Source organism: Danio rerio, chromosome 9, assembly GCF_052040795.2.
Source record: "Danio rerio strain M-AB ecotype USA chromosome 9, GRCz13ab, whole genome shotgun sequence".
Lineage (NCBI taxonomy): Eukaryota > Metazoa > Chordata > Actinopteri > Cypriniformes > Danionidae > Danio > Danio rerio.
Window position 1 is genome coordinate 50,297,501 of NC_141029.1, and position 26,413 is coordinate 50,323,913.

The 26,413-nt window shown below is 37.4% G+C and overlaps 1 protein-coding gene across 1 annotated transcript in view; it reads right to left on the reverse strand.

Moving 5' to 3' along the window:
* Positions 1–26,413, reverse strand: part of col28a2a (collagen, type XXVIII, alpha 2a) — a 66,154-nt gene that overhangs the window by 30,096 nt on the left and 9,645 nt on the right. Inside the window, 9 exon segments of the mRNA NM_001159842.3 lie at positions 4,668–4,721; positions 5,263–5,307; positions 5,401–5,445; positions 5,544–5,570; positions 6,796–6,840; positions 7,292–7,345; positions 12,402–12,461; positions 14,351–14,371; positions 21,960–22,534. Of these exon segments, the coding sequence (NP_001153314.3) occupies positions 4,668–4,721; positions 5,263–5,307; positions 5,401–5,445; positions 5,544–5,570; positions 6,796–6,840; positions 7,292–7,345; positions 12,402–12,461; positions 14,351–14,371; positions 21,960–22,534 (926 nt within the window).

Consider the following 26,413-nt stretch of genomic DNA (forward strand, 5'->3'; position numbering starts at 1 on the left):
ATAAAATGAATTTTATTTTTGGAAAGCCCCAAGCGACCCCCCTTAATTTTCTCATGACCCCCCGGGGATCCCGACCCCCACTTTGAGAACCACTGCTTAAAACGCTGAATTTTACTCAATAGCCAGCAAGACTTTTCATTCCTTTTCCACCAATGAACCGCAAACTTTTCATCATATGTTTTATGCAGTGGATGCCCTTCCAGCTGCAACCCAGTACTGGTAAACATCCATACACACTCATTCACACTCTACAGCCAATTCAGTTCATTCAATTCACCTATAGCGCATGTGTTTAGATTGGGGGAAACCGGAGTACCCGGAGGAAACCACGCCAACACGGGGAGAACATACAAACTCCACACAGAAATGCCAACTGGCCCAGCTGAGACTCGAACCAGTGACCTTCTTGCTGTGAGGCCACAGTTCTAACCAGTAAGCCACCATGCTGCCCGGAGTAAGACTTTTTTATCATTTAAAAGACTGTTCAGTTTATCTATTTTTTCTAAGTACAGTATGTTGTTTAATTTTACAATAATACATCTGTTATGCTGAATGACGATGGAACATTTTACCCACTAATGTTATTTGAAACTTTACGTGCATTGAATGTGCAGTTTAAAAAGGGAAATTATAGTTGTAACCAGAATCGTTAAAGTCTTTAAAATTTCGGTTCATATTTAACAAGTACGCCAGAAGCACGGTGCCATCTGTTTGTGCATTATTGCAGCTTTGGCTGGTTTAAAGCGCCTTAAACTCAACTATATAGAAAGGAACTGCTGTCACAAGTTCAAAGTACAATCCAGGTCAGTGCAAGCAATCACAAATCTCCTCATGACATTTACAGTACCTCCTCACTCTCTGAAAATCTCTTTGTTCGCTTTATCTGCGTGTCTGTGCATGAACTGAGCACATTTATACTTTCCACAGCGTTTTTCCATCATCTGCTGTTATTAGATACCTTGACAATCATTTCAGAACACACATCGTCTTTTTGCAGACCTGACAGGAACCATTGTATTGATTAATTTTCAGTCTCGGGAGGAATGAAAACAAGATTTAAATAAATAATGGTGCCAAGCAGTCTTATTAATTTTAACTTTTTAATCAAACAAAAAATACTTTTGTTACTGTAACTCATGTAGTTTAATCAGGTTTCAAATTTAAAAATACATGTATACAAAGTTTAACTTTAATATTTTAGTGAGTTTGATTAATGTTAATGACTATAAAAGTATGTTAGATTTTTTTAAGTAAAAGTAATAAGTAAAAATAAACTAGTAAAACAACATATGTGCCTCTAGTTTTGTGAATATACACTCACCAGCCACTTTATTAGGTACACCTTACTAGTACCGGGTTGGACCCCCTTTTGCCTTCAGAACTGCCTTAATCCTTCGTGACATCGATTCAACAAGGCTCTGAAAATATTCCCTCGATATTTTGGTCCATGTTGACATAATAGCATCACGCAGTTGCTGCAGATTTGTCAGCTGCACATCCATGATGCCAATCTCCCATTCCACAACATCCCAAAGGTGCTTTATTGGATTAATTTTTTTTAATTTTAGTGAGCTTGTGTGAATTGTAGCCTCAGTTTCCTGTTCTTAGCTGACAGGAGTGGCACCCTGTGTGTTCTTTTGCTTCTGTAGCCCATCTGCCTCAAGGTTCAGAGATGCTCTTCTGCAGACCTTGGTTGTAACAAATGGTTATTTGAGTTACTGTTGCCTTTCTATCAGCTAGAACCAGTCTGGCCATTCTCCTCTGGCTTCTGGCATCAACAAGGCATTTGCACCCACAGAACTGCCGCTCACTGGATATATTCTCTATTTTCGGACCATTCTCTGTAAACCCTAGAGATGGTTGTGCTTGAAAATCTCAATAGATCAGCAGTTTCTGAAATACTCAGACCAGCCCGTCTGACATCGAACCATGCCACGTTCAGTTACTTAAATCACCTTTCTTCTGATGCTCTGTTTGAACTGCAGCAGATCATCTTGACTATGACTACATTCCTAAATGCATTGAGTTGCTGCCATTCAATTGGCTGATTAGAAATTTAAATTTAAATTTAATCCTAATAAAGTGGCCGGTGAGTGTATAAGTCTGCAGGGCACTTTAACCTCTGAATGCTTCCTGCAGTTAAATTAAACTAGGGAAACTACTGGCAAAGCAGCAGCCCTGTCTAGAAGAATCTATTAAAGGAGATACAAAACGTGTTAAAACATGTTTATAATTGCCCCCTTTATGAGCACAAGTGCCTTAAAATGAACTAGAACGACTGCAGTCAGCGAAGACCTTCGCACTGCAGATATAACTGTGGTCTTTTTTAAAAAAGAGACATTTTCAATTCAATTCACCTTTATTTGTATAGCGCTTTTACAATGTAGATTGTGTCATGCAGCTTCACATAGAAGATCAAAATTGAATCGGTGTCAGTTCAGTTTTCAGTGTATGCTTTTTCATATCTCTAATTTCTCTTGTGAGTGCCAAAACACATAGCCTAATCTTGGTGAGTAAAGGGTTTTTAAATCATAACTAAATTTTAATTAAATCATGAATGCATAATGTAAACCGAGTATATTTGCATTATTCTTTTATTATTCAAATACCCGTCATGATTTAGAATTTATTTTAATTTAATTTGTTGGGAAAGACTTTTTTTATTGGTGTGTTGGCCAGTTTTAGGGCTAAGTGTATGTACGTTTCTTCAAAAGTCAAAAAGCCAATATGCCCTACGTTCAAGTGATTCTTATCATTTGACTGTTCCCCGGGTTCGAACTGAAATGGGGAGGCGAGCCTTCAGTCATGCTGCCCCCTCATCCTGGAATACTCATTCAGTCTGAACTAAAATTGTCTGAGCTCATCTCAATCAAATCTTTTCGCTCTATCCTTTATAACAAACAACAACAGTCCATTTATCAAGGTCTGTGCTTTTAATATATTGTAGTGTGGTATAGCTAAATAACTAAACTGTATTTTTATATTTACTTTCTATTTATTATTATTATTCATTCATTCATTCATTTTCTACCGCTTTTCCGGGGCCGGGTCGTGGGGGCAGCAGAACCCCAGATGTCCCTCTCCCCAGACACTTTCTCCAGCTCCTCCGGGGGGATCCCAAGGCGTTCCCAGGCTAGCTGAGAGACATAGTCCCTCCAGCGAGTCCTGAGTCTTCCCCGAGGCCATCTCCTGGTGGGACATGCCTAGAACACCTCCCTAGGTAGGCGTTCCGGAGGCATCCGAAACAGATGCCTGAGCCACCTCAGCTGACTTTTCTCGATGTGGAGGAGCAGCGGCTCTACTCCGAGCTCCTCCTGGGTGTCAGAGCTCCTCACCCTATCCATAAGGGTGCACCCTGCCACCCTTCGAAGGAAACTCATTTCGGCCGCTTGTATCCGAGATCTTATTCTTTCGGTCATGAACCAAAGCTCATGACCATAGGTGAGAGTAAGACTGTTGATTGACTGGTAAATTGAGAGCTTTGTCTTTCGGCTGAGCTCCTTCTTCACCACAACGGACCAGCACATCGACCGCATTACTGCTGCCACTGCACCTATCCGCCTTTCAATCTCACGTTCCATCTTTCCCTCACTCGTAAAACAAAACCTCAAGATACTTGAACTCCTCCAACTGGGGTAGGGATTGGGGTAGGGCAAACCACCTTTTTCCAGTGGAGCACCATGGCCTCAGACTTGAGGTGCTGATTTTCATCCCACCCGCGTCACACTCGGCAGCAAACTGTCCCAGTGCATGCTGAAGATCTATGTTCGATGAAGCCATTGGAACAACATCGTCTGCAAATAACAGAGATGAAATCTTGTGGTCCTACTGTTTTAATTTTTTTCATAAGCGTGTGTTGCGGACCTCTTGGCAAGGTCACCCTTGGAAATGAGATCTCGATCTCAATGGGTTTTTATCCAGGGTCTTTACATCTACATGTATACCTAGGCCTATTTAAAGCGCTGAGATGTTAAAATGTAACAGGACTTATTTTATTTCTTTGTTCCAACTTCCAAATGGCCTATAGTCTACGTTTTTTTAATGAATAAATTGCTAAAATTCGTATAAACGTTGCATTCTTGAAAAAAGGCAAGATTGTTGTGTGCATGTGCACATTTGAATAATGTCAGTTCGGGCTTTTAAAAACTGTCAATCAAAATGAACTTGTCTGGCTGAATTCTGTCGGGCCTAACTTTTAAGGCCCGTTTACAGCTCTAACTTGAACTCTGTCGTTGTGGTCAACTCCTCTCAGTGTCTCAAGTCTGCTGACGTACATGGTGAGACAACTGGACAAACTGGTAACAGCAGGAAAGCCGGCCATACGGAGGTAATTGGTCAGCTGGTTGCATGAAAAGGAACGGCGTCAGTAGCCTTGTAGTGTTCGTTTTAAACACGAAATGCAGCCATAAGTACTTCTGGCTGTATATTACGCAATCTCCGGAAACATTTTCAGAATGAGCTGATGTTGGTTAAAAAAGGTCTTTAAAAAGTTTTTTATTTTCACTCTGTAATTCCTGTACAGACTATATCCTGATATAGCACAGAAAGAAGTCCTCAGTGTGTGGGTTTTCTCATGCACTCTAACACACTAAACAGAGAACATGGAGAACAGTGCACATTTTCCAGGTGTTAGACATGATAATGGTTTGTGATTATAAGGCACAGACCTTTTTTCCCTGTGCGCCCTCCGGACCGATGTCACCCTGTGGTCCTGGTAAACCCTGCAGGGGAGACATGAAATTGTATGTTCAGCAAGCATGATTACATGCACACCAATTTGCTTATAACTAACAAAAATCAGCTTGTTGAAATAACCTGTCGCCCAGTTTATATGCAAACCAATAACCCAATCCAATGAAAAAAACACCATTTATTAATATGTTAATTTGGAGGTAGTGATTTCCAAACAATAAATTAACATACCGTACGTAACATCATATTTAATTTGATATATTGGGTGGGTAAAGTTGTGAAATCAAAATTTACAATGTTTATTTTACTAGCGCACATTGCTATTCTTTAGAGCGAATGATGAATTAGTGCAACGGGAATGCCAATCAGAAGGAGAAAGCCCCGCTTATTAGTCACGATTTCTCCCTTATTAGCATAGGCAGCCCTGAGTGAGAAGCATTTTAGAGTATGCTTTAAAAATCTTCTCAGTTCAACAGCACTTGGGAAATATTTTGAAAAAGTATTAAAATGAATAATAATTTTGTCGTCACCTGTAAATGTTTAAAAACAATAAATCATAATCACACCCACCTGCAGACCTCTGGACCCTTGAGTGCCAACTGGACCTTCAGGACCCTATGCGATAAGATTTTTTACAACATATACTCTTTTATTAATATTCTCTAATGATCAAGGACTGAATACAGAAATAGTGTTATGTCTACGCACTCGGTCTCCTTTGATTCCTGGAGTCCCACATTCTCCTCTTTCCCCCTGTGGACATACAAGAAAACATGATAGTAATAACAATCTCATATATTTGTGTGATTTAACAAAAATAAACAATGTGAACGGTTGCAGGAATTTAGTACCTGCTCTCCTTTGTAGCCTGGTTTCCCCTGAGATCAAAACAAAAAGACATTAATATTTTTAATGGCAATATCTCATTTATTTATAAATTCAGTTATGTAAAGTGGACGATGATATTTGATACTAATCTTTTTGTCTAGTTTAAAAAAAAAAAACGTAGTTCATAAATGCAAACTACAATTGACTAAACTTTTACGTTTCAGAAGTAAAAACCATATATGTATGTATGCATGCATGTATGTATGTATGTATGTATGTATGTATGTATGTATGTATGTATGTATGTATGTATGTATGTATGTATGTATGTATGTATGTATGTATGTATTTGTATATATGTATTTACTGTTTGAGTTAGTTAATTATTTTTTAAATTTATTTATTATTTTAATTTATTTATTTTATGTATTTACTTTATTTGGTTATTTTTTTAGTTATTAATTTATTTCTATTTATTAATTTATTTGTATTAATTAATTAATTTATTTATTTAGTTAATATTTTTATTTATTTTAATTTATTTAATCATTTAGTTAGTAAATTATTATTTTCATTTGTTTATTTATTTCTATTTATTTATTTACTTTATTTTATGTATTATTTATTTGGTTATTATTTTTATATTTATTTATTTATTTATTTTATTATTTTCTTTATGTATGTATTTATTTATTTATTTTTTAAAATTCTTTATTTTTATCTATTTACTTTTTATTTTGTTATTTTTATTTTGTTATTTTAGTTAATTATTGTTATTATTCATTGATTGATTTATTGTATGTTTTTTGCTATTATTTTTTATTTATTTAATTATTTAATTAATTTATTTATTTATTTAATTATTATTTTCATTTATTTAATTTAGTTAATTTACTTTAAGGAAATATTTTAATAATGTTCCAGTAAAAAAAAAAAAAAAACTATTGTGTTATCAAAAATACAGAAAAGTGACTTGAAAATCATAAAACAGGAAGTGATATTACAATAGATCCTTTATAACCCTTATGATTAAATTGCCTGAAAAATGTGTTTTTAAAATATTTAAAATTAATTATCAGTAAAGATTTTTCATACTCTTTTCATTTACTTTCAATTATAACCAGCAATATTTACCTTTAAACATAATTTCTACCAGAATTACCCTATAACATGTAGTTTTGTTGGTGTAAAATGATTTATTTTTTATGATGGTTTATTCTGAATCTGCACTAATAAATTGTATTTTTCATTCAAATAAAACTAAATATATCTCACCTCTGTACCCTCTCGACCAGGAAGTCCACTTAAACCAGCTTCACCCTAACAAGAGCACGAAACACATCTGTCATTCTGCTCAATCTGAGTAAATGCATATGACATTTAAAGCAGAAATATGAAATATAAATATACACAACATCAATCAGCATCTCAACACATTTCCCTTGTACACTCTCGGAAATAAAGCCAGTAGAGCTGTCGCTGGGTTGGTACCTTTTCAAAAGTTACACATCTGTACTGAAAGGGTCCATATTGGTACCTCAAAAGCTTAAATATTTGTACCTAAACATTTTAAGAGGGACACTTTTGTACTTTTTAGGTACTATTATGTACCCTTGAGGTATTAATAGGAATCCTTAGGTACAAATTTGTAGCTTTTAAAAAGATACCACCCCAGTGACAGCTCTCGTACCTTTATTTCTGAGAGTGTACATTCACAAATGCAAGCAGAGAGAGTGACAGAGAGACAGCTGTAGTAAGATAAAATGCTGACCTTTTGGCCTTTGGCCCCAGGTGTTCCGTCCTCACCTGGACGACCCTTCTTTCCCTGCAGGGTAAAAAAAAAAAAAAAACAGGAGGAAGTGAATGAATTTTAACTCGCAATATCTGCACAACATCTGAAAAATGAGCTTATATGTCTGATTTCTAACTGTTTACTAGTCCTGTAGAGCTAACCTTTCATTCATTGGTTCATTCATTCATTCATTCATTTATTTTTCTTCGGCTTAGTTCCTTTATTCATCAGGAGTCGCCAAAGCAGAATGAACAGCGGATGCCCTTCCAGCTGCAACCCAGTACTGGGAAAAACCCATACACACTTATTCACACACATATACACTATGGCTAATTTAGTATTTTCACTTCACCTATACCACTTGTCTTTGGACTGTGGGGGAAACCGGAGCACCCAGAGGAAACCCACGCCAACATGGGGAGAACATGCAAACTCCACACAGAAACTGACCCAGCCGAGACTTGAACCAGCGACCTTCTTGCTGTGAGGTGACAGTGCTAACCAATGAGCCATGTATTTAGGTTTAGTACTTATTTGGTTCCATGTAAAGGGCATCACCGTGGCACAGTGGGTAGCACGATTGCCTCACAGCAAGAAGGTCATTGGTTTGAGCCCTGGCTGGGTGACTTGGCATTTCTGTGTGGAGTTTGCGTGTTCTCCCAGTGTTCCCCCACTGTTCAAAGTCATGCGGTGTATGTGAATTGAATGAGCTAAATTGTCCGTAGTGTATGTATGTGAATGCAATAGTGTATAGGTGTTTCCCAGTGTTGGGTTGCAGCTGATTTTTATATTCAATATATATATATATATATATATATATATATATATATATATATATATATATATATATATATATATATATATATATATATATATATATATATATATATATATATATAGTTTTAAATAATAACAATACTGTCTTATGTTTTTATCCTGGTTAGCTACTATTTGGGAACAGAAAACTAATCTGGTAACACATTTATGAATGTGTTTTGAGCTTCTATTTTCATTTTGGTTTCAGTACTTAAGGATAATTGTTAGTATTTAGTATTTATATTTCAGTTTTTGTAGTTCAACTATAAATAATTGTATTTTACTTTATCTATTTATTTATGTTTATTTTTAAGTAATTATTAGGGAACGTGCGGAGGCGCAGTGGTTATCGATGTTGCGTCACAGCAAAACTGTCACTGGTTCCAGCCTCGTTGGTTTCCCCCACAAGTCCAAAGACATGCGCTGTACAGTATGTGAAGCTAAAGTGTCCGTAGTGTATGTTTGTGTATGAGTGTATGGTTGTTTCCTAGTGATGGGTTGCAGCTGGAAGGGCATCCGCTGTGTAAAACATATGCTTGATAAGTTGGCGGTTCATTCTGCTGTGGCGATCCCTGATGTATAAAAGGACTAAACCGAAGGAAAATTAACAAACTTTAAAAAGTTTTAGAGTTTAGGTTTATTTTTCATACGTATATCTTGTGTTTTAATTTTAGTTTTAATTAATAGCAATCCTGGTTTATGTTTCTGTCTTAGCTAGCTACTATTTGGGAATAAAAATCATTTTACTTTTAGCTTTTATGTTTATTTTGGTTTTAGTAATGGAATTATTGTTAGTAATTCAGTAATTCTATTTGAGAATTAGTAATTTTGTTAGTTAAACTGTGAATAATATAATTTTACTTGTCATTTAATAAATATTTAAATATTAAATATTTAATGAATAAATTTATTTTATTTCAAGAGTTCACTGGTCAATTGGCTTGTAAGGGGGTCTGAGATCAGGTAGGTCTAAAGAGCTCCACCTGGTAAAGGAGGAAAAGGGGTAGATGGGGTGGACGGGGGAGATTATTTAAAAATGAAGTTTAATAGGCTATTTACTGTAAGTTTGGATTCATCTGATTGGTTTATTAATGATTGCAGATAAGAGACCAGCCGCGATCAATCATATCACATGCTCCTCTCAAAATTAGTTTATTAAATTTAAAGTTCATGCATTATGGCTTGGCAAGTGGATGTTTTTTAAGTGTTAACCTAACATAATTTTTGTACTGTTATAATATTTCTTAATCTTTTAATTAGCTTTATTTTATTGCATTTATTTTTTACTTAATTTTCATTTTAGTCGTTAAGGCAATGAAATAAGGTTTGTTTAATAATGTAAAGCTTATGTTTATCCTACACTGCAAAATCGGGTTGTTATTTTACTTTACGAAAAACTGAGTGAACCCATTGTAACTTGGAAATGTTGAGGTGACTTTTATAATTATACATATAAATACAGTTCTTTTATTTAATATTAAGGCAACATGTTTACTCACTTTTATTAAGTAAAGTCAACTAATTGCTTTGTGCAGTGCACTATTTGGGAACAAAACCAAATCTGGCTTCGCTTTTATTATTGAACTATGGTTTTAGTAATTGACTAATTGTAAGTAATTTAATAATTATATTTCAGTTTTAGCCATTTTAGAATTTCCTCTGGCTGCCAGCCCATTATTGGTTAAACCTTTTCCCCCAAGTTCACGCATAATAGTTTAACAAGTGGATGTTTTTTTTTTATACTTATTTTTTTATCATACTTAATCCAGTGTTAAGTACTAATAAAGTGTTTATACCATGCCATGCAAGGTATACATGGGATAATAATGTGGAGTTTGTAAAATCAGTTAATTCAGTAGCTGGTCAGCAATAACTGCTTCTTTCAGAGTTCAGCTAATGAGAGCAATTACCGTGGCCTGTAATTGACACTCATGGGAATGTGAGGAATCTCTAAGAGGTGAAAGCACCTGGATAATGATGGTTAGGCGTCTGTCACTAAACAAATGACTTTAACATGATCCTCCCTTCCACACCAGGGCCAGAAATAAACTTTTCCATTGAGCTGGAACTTTTCATCTCATAGTATTTAAGGGCAATGCCAATGCTAAGTATATCTGTGTTGTCTTTTAAAGCCGTTGTGACATCTACAATTACAATGTTCATATTCTTTAGGTCAGGAGTGCCCAAACTCTCTCCTGGAGGGCTGGTGTCCTGCATATTTTAATTCCAACTCCAATTAAACACACCTGAACCAGCTAATCAAGCTCTTTCTTGGCATGCAAAAATCAGATCTTTGTGTGAAGGAAGTTGTAGCTAAAGAATGCAGGACACCGGCCCTCCACGACTGAGCTTGGACACCCCTGCTTTAAGTGAACAATTAGTCAAGTTAATCCACTGGTAAAAGGGTCAATCAAAGTCCAAGCATTTGCTTCTGCGTTTGGAGGGGCGGTCCTTTCTGATGCTGACAGTTTGACATCTTCAAAAACAGTATTTTTAACCACGCCCCTCTTACCGTTAGTTTGCTATGGGAGAATGATGCAACAAAATCCCATCCTACTCAATATTCAGTTCCAGTTGGAAGCACATCAATGTACTGAAATAAAAGTCTCCGCAACTTGTGTTTTACTTTAAAGGCAAATATTTTATTTAAATGAAACAATTCGCTTTATTCAATTTTAGCAATTAAAATAATTGTGGACCTATTTCAATTCGAGTTTTAATGTTGATTGTCAGTCAGGTATTTGTATTTTTCTATAGTGGTGCATTTTTAGGCACATTATTGTTATTAAAATCAGTCCACTGTAAATGCTGACATATTAATACAATATAAAAATAGCTCTATAAATTTGCTGGGTTGTTTTAACATTGGATCAAATTTAGTCAAACAAATCCACTGGGTTAAAAATCATAATTTAAATTTAACTGCAAAAAATTAACCCAATGTTGGGTTTGTCGATATTTGACCATATAAATAACCCAGCATTTACAGTGCATTTTATTAATGCATTACTAGCAGTTTTTACATAAAACATTTTATCCAATGAATCTGAACTTGTTCAGTACGTTTTAATTCTTTGATATATTTTATTTATATCAAGTAGAAACTCTGAAGATCAGATTATTTGGCATGCAGAAAAACCTTCTCTGTTCATTCATTCATTCACTGTCCTTTGGCTGAGTCCCGTCTTTATCAGGGGTCGCTACCATGGAATGAAGTGAACCGCCAATTATTCCGGCAAATGTTTTAAGCAGAGGATGCCCTTCCAGCCGCAACTTAGTACTGAGAAACACCCATACACTCTTTCATTTACATCCAAACACATTACAGTCAATTTAGTTTATTCAATTCACCTACATGTATAGCGCATGTCTTTGGACTGTGGGGGAAACCAAAGCACCCGGAGGAAACTCACGCCAACAAGGGGAGAACATGCAAACTCCTCACAGAAATGCCAACTGACCTAGCTGGGACTTGAACCAGCGACCTCTTTGCTGTAAGGCAACAGTGCTAACCGCTAAGCCACCGTGCCACCCAAACCTCCACTATTTGCAAGTAAAAGAATACAGTTAAAGTATTACAATACGTACAGTTTAAGGCTATATTATTAGCCCTCATGTGAAATTTGTATATGATTTTCAAACATTTCACAAGTGATGTTTTTTTTTGTTTGACTGTAATGAAAAAATGTTTATTTCTCTTATTGAACTAGTAAAATATTATGTACTGTCATCATGGCAAAGACAAAAAAAAAAAAACCTAGTTATTAAAACTATTACTGTATGTTTTCAAATGTGTTAAAATCTCTACGTTAAACAGCCCTTGGGAAGTATCCAAAAAAGAATACAAATTTCACAGAAGGGCTAATCATTTTTTCTTCCATACATTTGATTGTGTCTGTTAACTCATTGGCAGGTGTGCATGTGGTAAAGCGTAAATTCTGGACACTTAAGTGTTTTGAACGTCAAGGTTCTTCAGTCACAACCTGCAATTAGATTCTCTTCACTTTCAACAAACTAAAGCGTTTTCTTTTTTTTGTGGAATCTTATTTAGTGTTTTCCCCTAGGTAGTGCTGAGGGGTCCTGACAAAGACGATAATTATCCTGACTTTTACAAAGCAGAGCAGTTATCCGAAATGTCAGAATCGTGTCTTCCCTACTGTTGACATTCCTCAAAGCAATCCAAACTTCTTAGGAAGAGGAGGAAAAAAATGTGCCTTTGGGCTCGTGTGGAAACGGTGCCATGTTGAAGGACGTTTAATGTGAAAATACTTACCGCTGGGCCACTGGGTCCTCGCTCGCCCTTCTCACATACACACTTCTGAGACAGAGGACACTGAATATGGACAAAAGAGTAATGGAAACATCTTATTTTAGACATGTTGTAGTGTGAGGAAAATAAGAATTCTGGCATAAAAAACATTGTTACTTTATTGAATAACCAAAAATAACATCTTGGTATTGGGGATTTATAAGGACTCTCCATAGGCGTAATGTATTTTATACAGTGAAGACCACTTATATATGGCCTTACCTCTCCCCTACCCCTAAACCCAACCATCATAGGAACATATAGCACATTATAATGTCAAAAACCCCTTTAGGCAGGATTTTTAGGCATTTTGAATTACAAGGACACAAGGCATGTTGTCCTAAACCACCTATATAGAGGATAACTAGGTCATACACATGTTATACAAATGAATGTTCTTGTAAACCACCAAAACCAGTACACACACAGCATGGTTCTTCTACTTTCATTCTTCCATTACGGGGCACCATGCCAAAATTGATCCCTTCCACGGCTACATTACATCTTTTCATTCAAAACATTCAGTCGTGCTTTTGTTTTTTTTTAATAGCGGGTGATAAACGCACCATTATGCATTAAAAGGTTAGTGAATTATAACTTTTCTGTAATCGTAGTAGTGCTGTGCGTCATTTGTTTAACCCTTTAAGGTTACGTGCTGACTGACTGACTGGCTGACTGACAGCGTGATGCGTGAGTCCAGCAAACACAACATATAGCCGTTTCACTTTACTTCAGAATGCATTAATGCCGCTCTGTAGGACTATTGGAGACATTCATAAATATTCCTAGCATATCTAATAAATGTTGGAGACATACTCGCTACATAAACGCTCTAAATCGCACTTCAGCAGCGTTTATTTGAGAGCGCACAAGAAGATCTGCGCTTGACCAGCGTATATTTGAGGGCGTGCAAGAAGTTTTGTGCATGAGCAGAGGAAATCAGCACGCAAGCAAAGAGATTCACATGCTCGTAGGCATATTACATAAATGCGATCTCGACTTGAAATACTGCGCTCAAGACATTTGTCATTAAAATAACGCCATAGGTAGTTGGTAGATCTGTGTAAAAAAGGCCTGCCGCCACAGCTGGAAAAAATCCCAGAGGAAATACTGCACAGGCTTGTATATATGGTTTACAAGAACACTCGATAGTCAAAATGTATTTTATGCAGTACAAACCACTTATTTATGGCCTTACCCCACTCTTAAGGCTGATTTATACTTCTGCGTCAAACGTCGGTGTATGCTACTGCGCTGACGCATAGCCCTTTGCCGTGGCCATCGCCGTCACTGACGTGCACCTCTCAAAAAATGTAACTACACGTCGCAACGACGCGTAGCGTAAGCTCTTTGATTGGTCGGCTTGGTAGCGCTGACGAGTCTGGGCGGGACCGAGAGCCACGCGAATGGCGCGAGCGATTGTTTACAAGTGTGGAGTCCCGTGAAGGAGCTCCGGATGGAAAGTTTTGTTTTGTGTTTACCTCATAGTTAAAGTTGTTGCACGTCCGCCGGTTCCTGTCTCAAAATGAGCGAGTTTGAGCCACTTGTACATCCCGGAAGTGTTCAGGAAAAGCAAAAAAGCAGAGAAGAAACTCGACACAGAGAAACATAAACACCTCACTGCCCACTAGCGTTTCGGAAGTGTTAATGCAGACTGACAGAGACAGAGCGCAGAAGTATAAATGCACAGCCACGCGCGTTGCCTGCGCCGTGGGTTACGCCGGTCACTTGACGCAGAAGTATAAATCAGGCTTTACCCCTAAACCCAACCATCGTAGGATACATGTAAACATTTTTGTATGTCAATAGACCCCATTAGGTATGATTTAAATTATGAGGACGCAAGGCATGTCCTTGTAAACCATCTTACTTGAGTTCAACTAGGTCATGATATTTTATTGTTATTTACTTACCCCATCGTTTGCCAGCTGAGCCTGTGTAGAGAAAACAACAAGAAAAAAATGAGATTCTGTCCAAACCATAGCTGGTACATTAAATCAGAAAACATAATTGTTGCTATTTGGCAAGCCTTTCATTTATGTGGTTTTTCCTAAACATTATATCAGCCCGTATACATTCTGCAAATCTCCCCAGAGCAACAATAAATGTGATTAAAGGAAGCATTATCATTTAACATGCTGAGTCCTGCTCTACGCTGGAATAATATCAAAGCGTTTCTGCTCAAATGAGACAGATGAAACCTCCTTTAAATACATATCAGCGCAACGATAGGAACGACAACAAAGGGTGATGGAATATATGTACTCAGATGCACGTCAGAAAAACCACAGCAGGACGTGTTTACTCTAATTATACTAAAAGAAGTGAGGAAAGGCTAATCGTCAGGTGTCAGGGGTCCCAAAACATGCACTAGAAAACAAAATATAATTATTTTTTCTCATGTGTGTTTACAGGGTAATTCAACTCCCCTCTTTCGGTTCAAGTCTACCTCAGAATGTTTTTCCAAAAATGCTCTGAGATGGCCGTGGAGCTCTGAGAGCAGAGGGAGGAGTGGGCATGGCCGTCAGAGCAGGGGAGAAAAGAGGGGAGCGAACAACTGTTGTCAGTAGGCTCACAAAATGAGACAAAAACCTTTAGGAGACCCATGATATCATAGTTTACAAAGTTAAATCGCAAAGAAATAAACAGTATTTTAATGCCCTGCTACATTTGTTGTAATGTAATTTCATATACACATAACCACAGTTTGTTATATCATTATAAGGATAATTTATATAAACACTATGAATGAGTGAATCCCCGGGTCTGAATGCAGACACAGTGGACAGCAATGCAGCAGATCACTTGCATGGTCTATTCCAATCATTAGCCCTGCCGGTAATCTGGAGGATTTTAAACATGCGTACACAGCAGCACAGATATAGGCCATATGTCTAAATGCTAACAAAGTCAACTGATAACAAAGTCCACTATTCTCCAATTCTCATACAGCTCTCCCAACAAAAATGCTTGCTGCAATCCAACCGCTTTGCTGTATCGGCCCTGACAGAATCAAGGGGAAAAACATGCAACAAACCCCATGGATCATGGAAACAAACACATACGACCCCTGCCGTGCACAGACCCGTCTCACCCAGTCATTGGGTCTCACAGCTTGGCAGGTCTGCCTTGCCTTTAGAAAGCTCATGCTCTCATGAATAATTAAGAAGCAGGGTCTTCTCATAGGATAAGAAAACTCCGCTCTAAATGATAATGAGAAACCGACGCGTCATCACTCCACTAGCAAATTTGTGCTACGCTGCCAATTTTGATCCTGCCCCATTAATTTTTTCAAAACCTGGAAGATGAAATTAGCTGACAAAAGCTCAAAATTATCCAGTTTCCCTTACAATTAAAGCTAACAAGTGCTAGCATTGTTTTAATTGATGCTTAACACACACAAATCTATTAAAATGTAAAAGAAAAGTACTCCAGGGTGTCTTGAACCTTTAAATACATATTAAATAATAGGCCAGATGTGGTCAGCTGTAATACACTATAAAAAAATTCTTGCTGCCTTAAATGATTTAGTTGAATCAAATGAACTTTTCTAGTCATCTCAACAAACTGACTAAAAATTTGAAGTTAAACTTTCTACAGCTTAAAAAAATATAGCTGAAACCAGATTAACTTATTTAAATTAAAGCAACCTAAAATATTTTTTTTTGTGCTGACGTTTTTTGTTCATTAATTTTTTAGGTATTGAGACATGTCCACCCAGACCCGGATTGGCTAAATGGGGGCACCGGGAGAATTCCCGGTGGGCCGGTCTGTTTTTTGGCCGTAAGGGCCGGTGTCCCTAGCTGCTTGCACTCTCAGCAGTCACACTTTTTTCATCTATTTATTTATTTGACCATAGCTTCACTCTTTTTATTTATTATTTTGCCGCAGCACCGCTCTTCTTATTTATTTTCTCTCAGCCCCAAAAGCAAAATGCACTGCAGCCTGCAGGTTAACTAACGTTAATGATGATGTAACGTTAACTATCATCATTCGACCCCAAACAGCGAATTCGAATAATTAATATTAATGAATATTACACCTGCTCAATGAAAATCAGATGATTCACTACATTAATAAATCTGACATAACTTAATCAGAAATCTAAAAGGGGGAGAAAAAGATTAAGCCATCAATAGAAAGTAATACCGTGTGTGGACCAGTGGTAAATACGTTGTGTTACTACGCTGTCCGACCCGTGTTCGAATCTCACCTGGAAAATTAATATAATCTTTTTTTTTCATTTTTATTGTTAAGACATATAATACTGTTAGGGCTTTTGAACATTTAAATTTCTAATGCAGCTGTTTTCCTGAAAAAGACGTGATAGTGTCACTAGAAACTGAATTGGATATGACCTTATTTTAATATAGACAGTCATGAACTGAGGTGGGCCGGTCTGGCTTGAAACTCCATGGCTGAAAATAAGCCCAGTTCCGGCCCTGTGTCCACCTGTAAAACTAACAAGACTAACTGGATCAAAATAAAGCAGCAACCAGGCAATCGAGACGAAAAAAATATATCTTAAATTTTACAACCTAATTTGAACTTTCAACTTAAATTTCTGCAAACCTTTGATGCTTAGGTGTGCAGACTGTGCTTGATCTTGATTAAAAAATGAGAGAAAAAAGTTTTAAAAAGGTTATGAAGCAAAAGGGATGTGTTATTTAGGTTCCTTAATTGATTCATTTTCTTTTTGGTTTAGTCCCTTCAATAATTCCGGGGTCGCCACAGCAGAATGAACGGCCAACTTATCCAGCATATGTTTTACACAGCGGATACCCTTCCAGCCGCAATTCAGCACTGGTAAACACCCATACACTCTTGCATTCACACACATACACTATGACCAATTTAGATTATTCAATTCACCTACAGTATAGTGCATGTCTTTGGACTGTGGGGAAAACAGGAGCACCCGGAGGAAACCCACACCAACATGGGGAGATATTTAGGTTTATACAAATAATAAAACAATAAAAGTATAAAATGTTATATAAAATATGTATTTGTTTGCAAAATGTATATTGCATGACATGATTTACCCTAAATTTGACAGAATCTCAAAGCAAAATGTTGGGAAAAATGACTGTATATTCCGAACTTGAAGTCGGTATCTCAAAATAACAAAATATTTTTGTTTGGCCACAGTACCAAACATCGCCACTAGATGAAATCCAATATCCATTGTTGATCATATAGATTTTATTCTTCAATGCAGAAGTGAGCTCCGCATTGAAGATTTTGTTTAAGAACTTCTGATTCAGAAGCCTATGGGAGAAATGACTCGGAATAATAAACACCAGAAAACTCTACAAACAAGTGTTTGCATAATTATTCAGACAAAATAAAATAAAAGGAAAATATCAGTTTTTATATCAAGCAGCAAAAAGAGCTGTTTATGTCTAAAAATAAATTTTAAAAAGTGAATTAAACGGAAGTCTCGAGCCAAAAAGATTCAAATGGCTGTGCCCACTCGTACACAGAGAATAAGGTGAATAAGGGCACCCTATTTTGTTTATGAAACTATGTTGTTTGTATATTAGACATCAAATTCAAAAGTAGTCATCAAAAAACCTTAAAAAGAAACTACTTTAGTTTTTATTTCATAACATTTAAAACATGCTCAGACATTTCTTTTTCTAAAATGCGTTGAGTTCTCAAGAATCGCCCTTCACTTGTCTCTTTTGATTATTATAGAGTGCTTTTTTCTGCTTCTCCACAACAGAGATGCATTGAAATTACATGTCATTGAATAATGCAAACAACGAGGCTTCGGCATGGGTGTAAATTTTATTTAACAGTAGGGGGTGACAGTTAACATAAATTTTTCATGAACAATTTTTGAAGGGGACACAAATAATACAGTAAAATTGTACTTGTAAAAATGTACTTATATGTTTCTAGACGTATCCACATTAATTAAGACACTTAATACAAATTTATTATACAAAAATACAGTGGGGTCAGTGGGTTCGGACTTAACACAGTGCTCATTTAGTAAATGCACAGAAAAACAATATGCTAATTGTGGCCGTTAAAGTTAACACTATGCTAAGTCGTCAGAGATGAAACAGTGCATGGGAAATGGTTTTGGCATGTTAGTTGCAGTGCACTATGCAACAAGCTATTGTAAACAAACTAACGTTCACTAGATAAGTAATATTTTAATCACTAATATAGAAGATTTATGGAAACATTACATTAGTAATCAGCATTTTTGGCGCAACTAATTTATGAATGAGTCTGCGTCAACTACATTAAAGACAACCACTTTGTCTAAAGTGAATAAAATAGCCTTCTTACTGTAGTTTAACATAAACTGAGCCACACACCTGACTTGTGCCTGTAGAGTAGGTGAGATGAGCTGGGAAAGCGTGCATTGGGCCAAACCACTGTGATAAACGGGAGGGGGAACTCAACTGTTTCTAATTTCATTTTTTTGCGTTTTTTTTTTCTACTTAAAAATTATTTTAGGTAAACATACATATATTTTTCACAACAGAGAATGCGATTAAAAAAAACAAAACATTTTTTTAGGGGGAGGGGGGGACAACCCTTGGATGGGTGGACACGTTCTCCCTCCATCCCCCGGGATTTATGCCTGTGGTCTTTGGAAGGCAACAGTCTGTTATATTTCCATGACAGAATACATATTTGGGAGTCCAAATCACATAATCTGACACAGAGACTATCATAACAGACAGAAATATTGTGCAGTCTTAACCCGCCATAACCCTTGAACAAGCCCAGACAGAACCTGCAGACTTTTAGCATGTCCTGCAAAATGTATGGAATTCTGCAGAATGGATTTAAACATGACAAAAAAGGTTGAAATAATCCATCAAAAAGCCGAAAAAACGAACAACCTTTAATTTGTCTGTGTATCCGATTAAAATGAGCACTTGTCAAGACACCAGTAATCCCATTTTATTAATTCATTCATTTTCTTTTTGGCTTAGTCCCTTTATTAATTTAGGGTCGCCACAACATAATGAACCGCCAACTTATCCAGCGTATGTTTTACACAGTGGATACCCTTTCAGCTGCAACCCATCACTGGGAAACACCCATAGACTCTCAACACATTAGGACGATTCTAAGGGCCTATACAATTAGGGGGGCCTCAGAGACATTATCAACAGCCTGAGCCAATACCACCCCTCTGAATCTCCCAACAACTCGCTTTTCACTTTCATCAGTGATGATAAAAAAACTATATTAAGAAGAGTGTTTAAACATCTCTAGTGTATTGGATGTGTGCAGAAACCTGTTAAATGATTAACCAGTGTTAAATGATTAACCAATGTGATTTTAGAAATCAATTGAAAAATGAATTTAATAATGAGTTATCAATGAATGATAAAATGAGAGGAATTGTAATGGAAATTCATTTTTAGATGAACATGTGTGGTGGAAACTTACAGCAGAAACAGCGGAGCACCTGACGCACGTACAGAATGGGCCTTATTAGGATTTGACCTTGCAAGCAGTACAAACTAGATAGAACGGTGAACACACTTTCTAGAACACAGTATTTCTAGAACTGCTCGATCGTGCGGATTCGCACTCTATAACATCAGAAAGATCCGACCCTTCTTATCTGAACATGCAGCTCAACTCCTTGTTCAAGCTCTTGTTCTCTCCAGACTGGACTTTTGCAACTCTCTACTAGCTGGGCTTCCAGCTAACTCTGTCAAGCCTCTTCAACTGCTCCAGAACGCAGCAGCACGAGTGGTCTTCAATGAACCTAAACGAGCACATGTCACTCCGCTGCTAGTCCGTTTGCACTGGCTGCCAGTTGCTGCTCGCATCAAATTCAAAGCTCTGATGTTTGCCAACAAAGTGACTTCTGGCCTAGCTCCTTCTTATCTGCTCTCGCTTCTGCAGATCTATGTGCCCTCCAGAAACTTGCGTTCTGTGAATGAACGTCGCCTCGTAGTTCTATCCCAAAGAGGGAAGAAATCACTAACTCGAACGCTCACGTTCAATCTGCCCAGTTGGTGGAAGGAACTCCCTAACTGCATCAGAACAGCAGAGTCACTCGCTATTTTCAAGAAACGACTAAAAACTCAACTATTTAGTCTCCACTTCACTTCCTAATCTGCAATTGCCTCTCTGAATATCACACTAACTGTACCCAAAAAAAAAAACTAATACTACTAATACTTTCCTTCTTAGACTTTACAGACCTGAAACTTGCTTATAGCACTAATTCATTGTTGCTCTTATAGTTGTGTAAATTGCTTCCTTGTCCTCATTTGTAAGTCGCTTTGGATAAAAGCGTCTGCTAAATGACTAAATGTAAATGTAAATGCACACTTTGCTTCAGTGTCTCATTCTGTAGAAACTGTCGTCAGAATGGGCATTATTAGGATTTGACCTTGTAAGCAATAAAAACCAGATAAAAAGGTGAACACACTTGACTTCAGTGTCTCACTCTGCAGAAACGGTTGTTGCTGTATGACTGTGACCTTCTTTGCAAAGAATAAAACTTTGAAAAGACATTCCGAGTAAGACTTTGTTTCTTGACCACAGAGAGGGCCTCTTTAAAGAAAATTGCCACTACAGTGGTCTAGCAGGTTGATTGGTAAATCACAGTTAAGTATTGAACCCTGTATAGTAGGCAGCCTTTACGGAATGCCCAGAACATTAATAGCTGTAGCTCTCATCCTCTGACTGAGGAGTTTATTCTGCTCCCTCTGTCACCGACTCGGTCCCAGTCATTCCCCTCACTGGCCAGCTAAGGTCACCATCTCCGGACTTTTAACCATTACGTCATCCACTTAAACTGATAGCATGCACACCTGCAGCGCATCCACTTGATTACCCACACTCTGGCATATAAGCAGCACACACACACACACACGCTCAATCATTGCAAAGTCTTTTTGTGCCCAGGCTAATACTACTGAGCGGTTCTCTACACTGCCTGCTTTCCCGTTGCTTACCCTGCTCTGTTCATCGACCTCGTCCTGCCAGCCGCCTGCCTTGTACCTCTGCCTGAATACTGACTCTGATCCACGCCGCCTGCCTTAGACTCTAGCCTAAACACTAACCTTGATATTCGCCGCCTGCCTCTGACCCATGCCTGCACATACGTACTGTGATAACCTGCCGCCAGCTCTGCAACGTAACACTGTTGTGTTTGATGTGAGTTCGCACACGCATTACATCTGTGTGCTTGTTTTTATTAAACTGTGTTTAATAAACATACTGCAAATGGATCCCTCTGTGTCAGCCACTCCGTTACACCTTCGGGTTAAAGGTTTCAGATGCTTTTTAGTAGGACAAAACGGTTCAGGAATAGCTTTGTCCCTTCATCTATTGTTGCTCTGAATAAATTGTAATCTTTTATAAGGTACTTTGTATGTGTATATGTGGGTATGTATACGTGTGATTTAATTGTTTGTATCAAATGCCAAACTTTGCAGCAAAAATTATCTAATTATGTGTACTAATAAAGTCAACTAACTATTCAATATGAGGACAAGATTTGTGATTGGCTTGGCTTGTACTTACAATCTGAGTAATGACTTTTTCCATGACGTTTGTGTCTTGTAGATTATAGAGGAATCTGGAGGCCGGTGTACTGGACAGCAGCCTCAGGTTTGCAGCGTTCACAGGGTCGTTGGCAGTACGAGTGATGCCAATCGTGAACACCTTCACGCCCTGGTTCTTTGCATCCGCCATGGCAGAGAAGATATCAGGGTTTCTGGGATGAAAGAAGCCATCTGTGAGGAGCAGGGCGATCTTGATTCGTTCCGGGCTGGATTCTTCCACAAATATCTTGGTCATGTTGGTGATGGCGTAGGTTGTGTAAGTGCCATGGCCGATGTAAGCCATCGGTGCGATGCTGCTCTTGAAGTTCTCAGTGCCTTTCCACTGTTTTAGGGTTTGCTCGATGATGACGTGACTGCTGTACTGGAGCAGGGCCGCTCTCCAGCTGAGTTTGCGGCCTGTGTCCAAGCGGATACTCTGGAGGCCTTCTATAATGTCCATCGTGAACTTTTTCTCCTGCTGATGGTTGTCCTTGGCCGTCTCGGAGCTGTCCAAGAGAAAAGCCAACTCAAGGCTGCAGTCCTCGTCCAAGATGGCTGACACAGAGTAAGAGAAAATGAGAAAAAGTGTTACTGATGGACAAAACTATCAGAAAGTTTTGAAACGGGAGAAGATTAAGTTCTCTCTTAGAGGCTCATCCAATAGGTTTTATACTCATTGGAGGCCACTACTGAATTATCTTGATGATTCAGCACCTCTTGGAGTGGTTAACCCTTATATACTGTTGGGGATTTTATTATCCAGTCCGGGGGGATTTTGAGTCTTAATTTGGCCATAACCTTTTCTGTTTCAGCTAGCAGAATGATTTTTGGTGACATTATTTTTAAAAATATTTTGAGAAAATGATTTAAATAAAAATATAAAAACCTCAACGATACAGTCTGGGCAAATTTACTACTCTTTTGTTATTTTTATATCGGGATAAAAACATCCACTGAACTAAAGTGGGTATAGATACTTTTTTTTTTTTTTTTTTTTTTAAATCTGGATTAATCTCACTGTAATCCTGGAATTAATCTAGATTAATTTAGATTAAAATGGCTCATTTGAATTCTGCTGAAGGCATTCAGAATATGTGTGCTACCCAAATAAAGACTAAAAGTAAGTCTTTGAGAACGGTTTTCTCAAGTCAGGTGGCGCATTAGACCAGGGACTCATCTCCTGTTTCCAAAATGCTTCACAAACTGCTTGAGAAACTGTTCTACTATGATAATTGATGATGAAAATAAATGATGTTCAATAAGAGACACTTGTGTTTACTAACTGTTTATTCAGTTAAACATGAGTTTTGAACTGTAGGCCTACATAAGCTCCAAACAGAGATTTTTGATCACATTAATCCGACTAAAGTCATAACTGAACTAAACAGAAATGGAATTAAGACATGTGGAGTATGCAGATATTAGTAGCATTATTGAATAAACACTGCGATCCGTAAACACCGTCATGTAGGACTTTTCGCCATACTTTCCGACAAGATCCACACATGTGGCTGTCAGTAAAGTTAGGCACACACACACACACACACGTAGCAAAACGTGGAAGTTTGTTTTCTTTCCATTTGGCATGCGCTATTAAATTTCATAAAACTCTCACCAGTCCTCACTCCTTATTTGTGTTTAATACCCCAGTGTGTCACAGGGGCATGAATGAAATGTTCATGAGTTAATGTGAAACTGCCAAACTGCAGTTTTTATTTATTTTTTAACCTTTTTTCATTTAGCATAAATCTTGGTAATCAAGATTAAATGGTGCAGATATGCCCATTTATTTAATTCATAACCGCCACTAATAGCTATGCAGAAGGGTATCTATTTTGAGTGCACATAGTGGCAGTTGGTCAAATATTTGTAACCTAGCCTGTAATAAATAATGATTATTGATTAAGCAAGTTATACTGCAATCAGGTGATGTGCCCCATCGGGCACAATAGCCTAATCTTAATATTATTTTGTGGTGTGTGCTGTGCTGCCGTTTTCATATCTTGCAGTGTTCGCACATTTAAGATTTGAGGTAATAACGTCGCCATGATGGTCAATAAATTTTAAACATTCTTTTCTCTCTAACGCAGTTTAATAGGGCACTTTTGACCTTATCCTTCAATGTGGACGTGCACTCGTTTTTGCGATTGTTTTAGAACTTCTGATTCAGTCGCCTATGGGAGAAATGGCTAAGAATAATAAACGGCAGAAAACAGTCAAACTACTTGCTCTACAAACAAGTGTTTGCATGACTATACAGACCAAGTAGAATAAGATAATAAGAAAAAATCGGTTTGCAACATCAAGCAGCAAAATTAACTGTATTTAATGTCTAAAAATGAATGGAAGTGAATTAAACTGGAAGCCTCGAGCCAAAACGATTCAAATGGCTGCGCCCGCTCGTACGCAAAGAATAAAGACCTAATAGCTAAACACCTTAATTCTTTTATTTGCTTAATTTTTGCAGCCTAGGGCTATACTGCTCACCATGTATTGTATCTTTTCTAAAACGCAGTATAGTGTAAAAGCATGTTTATTAGTAAGAAAACCAAAACAACCAAACAACATTATATTTTAATTGAACACATTAAATCACATAAGATACACATACAGTAACGTCCTATCTAGTATTGTAAAAAGGCAAAGCTGAAAATCTATGGTTAAAGCGCCTCCCAGCGGTCAGAAGCTGCAGGTGGACCTACTACCAGTAGAGGGAACATATTGAAGTGGTGACATCTGTATGCATCACCATATACAGCGTACGAATAGGACGTGTGTTTGGATGCATCTCATTTTTGACCACACTTCATTATTATTGTTCATTTATTAATTTGCTGGAAATTACAACTGAATTTAGAAATTGTTTTAAAACAAATCTTTGTGCTTGTCAAACAACATTAAATAAGTAGGCTAATGAATGTCTTCAGTGGAGTGAGTTTCCACCGTTTTCTTATGCACGAAAGTAAAGGAGTAAAGAGTAGAAATAAAGTAAAGAGAAAGTAAAGAGGCAGAATGGAGGAGGATAGTTTTTTATCCTCGCGCTACCAGATGGTCTGTTCAACTGTTTTCTCGCTAGTGCAGCATTCAGTTTTTCCACTTACAAACTCTGCCATATACTGTAAATAGCAAACGCACCATTGCGCGACGCAACTAACTCTTAAAGGAAATAGGAGATGAGACACTGATTAGTTTAATGCGTGTTATGCTCAAAACACTCGTAACTCATTAAGAGAATAAGCACATCCCTGTTAGAGCATGTGCCGAGGCGCAAATTGTATTTTTCTGTCCTTAAAATAGCAAAAGTGGATTTGGATGCCTTTTGCGCCATGCGCTTTAGATTTTGCACCTAGATCATTAAAATAGAACCCTCTGTGTTTTGTTCTTATCGGCCTGTATCTACCAGGAGTTTACACTCACGGATTTACATGAAAACAAGAAAACAATGATGTTTGAGGCTCACTGCATTTCTCTAAACTCATGTTATTCATCTATGACTAGTTCTATACAGATTAGATTAGATAAGGACTGATTTTATTCAATTTATGACCAGAAAGACAGGAGGAGGAATTTGAAAAGCTGCTATTGCTTTTTGTTGTGGCAAAACATAAATGATCTGTAATTTTAAACATTGACTTTTTTTTCCAGATTACCAACATTTAAGAAGTAATTGTACTGTCCTGAACACTCTTAGGACCCAAGGCTGTGGATTAAAGGTAATAATGCAGTGAGAAATGTTCAATTTCTTGCACAGATCAATTATTTTCCTTCATAAAAGCTTAATGTATCACATGGGGCCACAGCTATTAATTTACGTGTACCTGCATATGTATATTGCTTTTTAAACTTAGAGAGCTGGTAGCTGTTGACCTGCAGTTTACAAATCAACAAGAACCACAGTACCAGCTAATAATCTTCTGTAATGTTCTTCTGAGGAAGCCACCTAGATAACTCGGGGGGTGAGTAAATCTACTGCACATTTTCATTTTGAGGTGAACTGTCCTTTTAAGCTTGTCTAGCCCATGCCCAAGTCTGGAACTAAATGCTGAATAGGGCTCAACCCTGATGTCTATCTGGGTATTTGCACAGACGTAAAAATCAGACAATATGATACATAAATCCGGAAGTAATGCTGCCACGCACCATTAAAATGTAAAAGAATGTCAGAACTGTCCTCAAAAACACCACAAATCCTTTAATTCTTTTAATGATTGTCTTTTTTTTGTGGCAGTCTGTCATCTGATGCTATTTTCTTCATGGCAGCTCATCAGTCTTCATGTCATCTGTGACAAGACATAGCCAACCGGGTCTTAAACCGATATGAATTACTCATGTTCGTGTTAAGAGAACTGAGAGAGATAATGCCTCAGGCCTCCTAAATCACTAAAACCAGACATCCTCCTTTTAGAAAGACAGTCTTTAGACATGCTACTATAG